We start from the raw sequence: 5,669 nt of genomic DNA on the forward strand, positions 1-5,669 counted from the left end.
CATTACGAACGTCAAATACGACATCTCAAAAAATTTCGGTGAGTATTGTACCTACCGAATAAAGGGAGGTACTGATATATGGGGCCTATACGAAGACCTGCACCTTCATAGACAATTTTCTGTCACAAACTGTAGTTTCCATTACGAACTCTAAATACGTTATTTCCGTTAAATAATGTCGCTAAAATCATCAAAATACCGAATATCCGGAGGTACCGTTATATGAGCGCTATACGAAGACCTTGACCTGTACAGATAATTGTCTCTCTTAGGCCGTAGTATTCATTTCGAACTTCAAATACGAAATTCGAAACAATTCCAGTGAATAATGTCGCTAAAATCATCAAAACACCGAATATCCGGAGGTACCGTTATATGGGGGCTATACGAAGACGTGGACCTGCAGAGACAAATTTCTGTCTTAGGCTGTAGTATCCATTTCGAACTTCAAATACCAAAGTTGAAACAATTCCGGTGGATAATGTCGCTAAAATCATCAAAATACCGAATATCGGGAGGTACTTATATATGGGGGCTATATGAAAACGTGGACCTAAATGGCCATTTACGAACTGCCTACTGGAAAAATAAACACGTGTGCAAAATTTTAGCCTTCTATCTCAATTCGTTTGAAAGATAGCGTGATTACAACAGACAGACAGACGGACAGATAGACAGACGGACATGGCTAAATCTTTTTAGAATTTTACACTGATCAAGAATATATATACTTTGTTGGGTCTGACATGAGTATTTCGAGGAGTTACAAACGGAATGACAAAATTAATATATCCTCCATAGTATGGTGGATGGTATAAAAATACAAAGTGCACTTTTAATATTTGTTTATAACAAATAGTCCTCTGTTCCATTTAAAAATTAATTTTCATAACATATATATCACAAATTGTTTCAATTAATCTAGTCACAAATAACTTGTCTCTCACAGCATGCAGGATATACGCCATTCGGATTAATCAGGGCACCAAGTCGACAGCGGGGCTTAACGGCGCTGCCATTGTTGCAACTACAAAAATTTAATAAACATTTATTTATTATTTTGTTTATAAAAAAATAGAAAACAAACAAAAACGATGTCAAACAATAACAACTCACAGTTTTAGTGTGCCAAGACCATCTCTCTGTTGACAAACCAAACGCAAACAACTGCCCTTGGGTTGACCCTCTTCGCCGGGTGATAACACCAGATCGCCGAAAACACACTTGCCGGGATGATCTGAAAGCAAAACAATGTTTTTGTTTTTATTTTCATTTTCCAAAAAAAACTTCTAAAATGAAAACAATAATAATAAAAAAAAAAAAAATAAATTACGATTTACCATAACTTTTGAAATATCTCAAATGTTGTTGGCCCAGGGCCAGTTCAAAACATAAACTACAAATTATGGCGTAGAAATTCATCTTAATCTTTGAGCTGATGACAATCTACTGAATGAATGTTTTCAATGAATTGCCGAATGGGTGGGAAAAGAAAACAAGTGATTTTGATAAGCGAAAATGCATATGTCATAATTGTATTGGAATTATTTTTCAATAAAATAATATGTTTGTGGGCTGATTACAAAAAAAAGAACATCTGCAATTGTGTGCCGCTGCCCACTGAATTTGACCTTTGTAAAAGGTACAACACTATGTGTTGGGGGTATTATAAGTTTGATTGGGCCAAAAATTATGTAACACCACGAAATATTGGTTTCCCACATAGGAAAGTATATATGGATCATCCTAGCTCGCCGAGCTGAGTCGATCTAGCTATGTATGTCCGTCCGTCCGTCTGTCCGTCTGTCCATGTTAATTTGTAATCACTCTACAGGTCGCAATTATGTCCCGATCTTCACGAAATTTGGAATGGAGGTCGGGGTTGGGCCAGAATAGAACCCTATTTCTTTTCGAGATGATCGCCAAATGTTTAGGGGTTGAAATGGACCAAATACTGAAAAAATGTCGGATTTTGCAGTAGCTATACAGGTCGCAATTATAGACCAATCGACGCGGAATTTCGCATGTAGCTAGAGTTTAGGACTGGGAAGAAGCCTACCAATTTGGGTGGTCATCGGATAATATTTAGCGGGTAAAATAGACCATATATTTTGTGCTGAAAAAATTCAAAATTTTTCATTAAACCGCGAATATTTTAAATCCCGGCGAAATCACAAAGCCACGACAAGGTTACTTCTGACCTTTACATTGATGTTAACATCCAACAAATCGGATATATAGCAAAATATGTGCGATATATATATTTATCAAAGAAGATATGCTTGAAAGATCTCTTATATGTCGAGAACGGCTGAACTGATTTCGACAGTTCTCATTAATTCAGAATGGCCTCTTGGCAGGAAAGAAAAAACGTCTAAAAAAATCGCATAAAAATATCTCTCTAAAGATGAAAATATTGATTTTGTAAAATTTTCTCATATTTTTTCAATTTTGTCATATTTTTGGCATATTTTCATTTTGAATTAAACATTTGGTAATATTTCTACAGCTAACAAAACTAAGTAGTTAGGATATCAGGATATCATATACAGATCGCATTTATGGCTCGATTCTTACGAAATTTTGCATGGGGATAAGATGAGGGTCAGAATAGAAGCCTACTCTTTTTGGAGATGATCGCCATATATTTAGGGGTTGAAATGGACCAAAAAACTGCAAAATTGTCGGCAGGTCGTAATTATCGCCCAATCCTCACGCACATTTGAATGGGGGTTACCGGACATTGCAAAAGCCAAGCAGTTTTGGATGGCCATCCAAAAATATTCAATGTGTGAAGGAGTTTGCCAACTTTTGTAGACAAAATACGAAAATGTCCATTCCAGTGACTTTTTGAAGAATTCAAAAATACAGGAAAGACGCACTTCTGACTATTTCGTTAACGAATATAGTCAAATGGCTGTATCTCATATAGATGCGTTTCAGTCAAAAACCAATAACATATGTTAATCTTTTGCCACTTCTAAGAAATTATAGGTCTTTGGGAAATATTGGTTCCAGATCTAGGAAGACCATGTACGTGCAACATCTACCAATAAATTGGAAATGAGCAAATTAGCTTAAGTTGTTATTATTCGAAAATTATAGAACGAAACCTGATGGTTTTCTTTTATTATTTGTCACAATATCTTGAGGAATTCATTCGAGTATCTCGCCTATATAAACTGTATCACTTATTACAGTGTTGTAGGGTATTCAACGGTCGGCCCCGCTCGACTGTAGCCTTTGCTTACTTGTTTTTTTTTCATTTTTACTTGTCAATATATTTTAATCTCTCCAAAAAATAATGAATATTTTTATTTCTAAAAAACAACAACAGCATGTAATTGAATTTTATTTTCTTTAGTTAATACCCGTGCGGAATCCATTTTTTCGCTTGTTGCATCCGAAATTATCCAATGTCAAACGAGAAAATCTCCATGACGAAAATGGAAAAAAGGTTTTATTTTTTTAAAGCTTAAATGTACTTTTATGGCCGACAAAATACTCATCCAAATGGTCGTTAGTTTCTCTGTTCATATTTTAATCAAACATTTGGCGATAGAAAAAAAATGGGTTACAGTGTTTCCTTGCAGATTTTGGTTTAAAGAGGAGCCTTTTTGAAGATATGACGGGAAGTGGAGAAATTTTAAGGTGTATCAAAGGTTCTTCATCGCGATTTCAAATTTTACACTTCACAGGTCATTTTGAAAGCAAAACCAGCAAAAAGGTGAAATTTTTTGTTTACAAATGCATTAATGAAAATTAATGTCTGACCTACGCCTGATAAGAATTGATTTATGCATATCAGTCCTTCCGTCTGTTAATGCATTCTTGTGAAAAAAATGCAGGTAGCATTTATTATCCGATTGAGATGAAATTTTGCAAACAATATTCGCAATATTCCATTCGGCAAATATTGAAATTTGGCACAAGGACGAACCCTATTGAAATTTGTGATAATCGCACTCTTCAACTCTTTAAATTTGGTGAAAATTGGTTCAGATATAGCTTTAGCTCCCATACATATGTTTCATCCGATTTGGTGTTTAAATCCCTCACATTCGTAATATGCCTTCGATGGAGTGAATTTCAGGACATACGTTTCTATTTTGTGGAACTCGGCTCCAATATATATTTATACCCTACACCACATAGTACGGGTATTATGTCTCTGTGCATTTGATTGTAACGTGGAGAAGGAAGCGAGATAGACCCATAGTTAGTTTTGAGGATCTTCATAGAATCATATTCTGAGTCGATTTATGCATGTCAGTCAGTCCGCCCGTCCGTCCATGTATTCTTGTGAACAAAATGCAGGTCGCATTTATTATCCGATTGAGATGAAACTTTCCAAACAATATTTGTTTGGACCAAGGGCGAACCCTATTGAAATTGGCAACAACTGGCTCAAAATTTAGATATAGCTCCCATATATATATCTTCACCCGATTTCGGATTAATTGTGCACCAAATATCCAATATCAGTCCAAATGAGCTGAATTTTGGCACATCCGACCGAATTCAGTCTAGAAGCAAGTACATCAAATTTGGGGAAAATTGATTCAGATATAGATATAGCTCCCATACATATGCTCATCCGATTTGGTGTTTAAATCCCACACATTCGTAATATGCATTCGACAACTCTGATCGTGGGTACCAGATATCAGGTACAGCCCAGAAATACCTCTGTCAAATTTTATGAAGATCGGTTCAGATTTGGATATAGCTTCCATATATATATATATATATATATATATATATATATATATATATATATATATATATATATATATATATATATATATATATATATATCTTCATCCGATTTCGGTTTAATTGTGCACCAAATGTCCAATATCTGACCAAATTACCTGAATTTTGGTATATTCCACCGAATTCAGTTTGGAAGCAAGTACATAAAATTTGGGGAAAATCGATTCAGATATAGCTAGAGCTCCCATATATATGTCTCATCTTATTTGCTGTTTTAATCCCTCACATTCGTAGTATGTATTAGACAACAATGATATTTGTTACCACATATATATTAGAGCTCGGAAAATACCTTTGCCAAATTTTATACAGATCGGCAAATAATGGCTCAGCCCAAATGGAGTGAATTTCAGGATGTACGTTTCCATTTGCTGGAACTCGGCTCCGATATATATTTTTATACCCTCCACCTGGGAAAGGAGGGTATATTAACTATGTTCTTCCGTTTGTAACTTCCCTACATATTCGTCGTAGACCCCATTAAGTATATATATATATATATATATATATATATATATATATATATATATATATATATATATATATATATATATATATATATATATTTATTTATATATATATATATACATTTTCATAATCAGAATAAAATTCTAAGTCGATTTAACGATGTACGTCTGTTTGTTGAAGTCACGATACAGTCCACATTATTTGACGTAGAGCAGAACAATTTGATATGAGATTTGAGATATATCGGTTCACGTTTTGGTGTAGTCCCATACAACCGCACCTCCCGATATTCGGTATTTTGATTATTTTTGTCACATTTTTTTACGGATTTGTCTACAAATTGGTATTTGTTGGTCGTAATGGGTTCTAGGATTCTAGCTCCGGTTGCGATACATTGTATGTATAGGTTCGCGTGTTGGTATAGC

At 34.6% G+C, this 5,669-nt stretch overlaps 1 protein-coding gene across 1 annotated transcript; it reads right to left on the minus strand.

The window, feature by feature from the left end:
• Window positions 1-791: 791 nt before the first annotated feature.
• LOC131801235 (uncharacterized) lies at window positions 792-1,432 on the minus strand. The gene is made up of 3 exons (XM_059119646.1): window positions 1,341-1,432; window positions 1,117-1,237; window positions 792-1,027 (listed from the first exon to the last, which is right to left on the minus strand). Exons 1-3 carry the CDS (start codon window positions 1,420-1,422, stop codon window positions 922-924), a joined length of 309 nt encoding a protein of 102 aa, XP_058975629.1. The 5' UTR covers window positions 1,423-1,432; the 3' UTR covers window positions 792-921.
• Window positions 1,433-5,669: the final 4,237 nt, after the last annotated feature.

This window comes from Musca domestica, unplaced genomic scaffold, assembly GCF_030504385.1.
Source record: "Musca domestica strain aabys unplaced genomic scaffold, Musca_domestica.polishedcontigs.V.1.1 1, whole genome shotgun sequence".
Lineage (NCBI taxonomy): Eukaryota > Metazoa > Arthropoda > Insecta > Diptera > Muscidae > Musca > Musca domestica.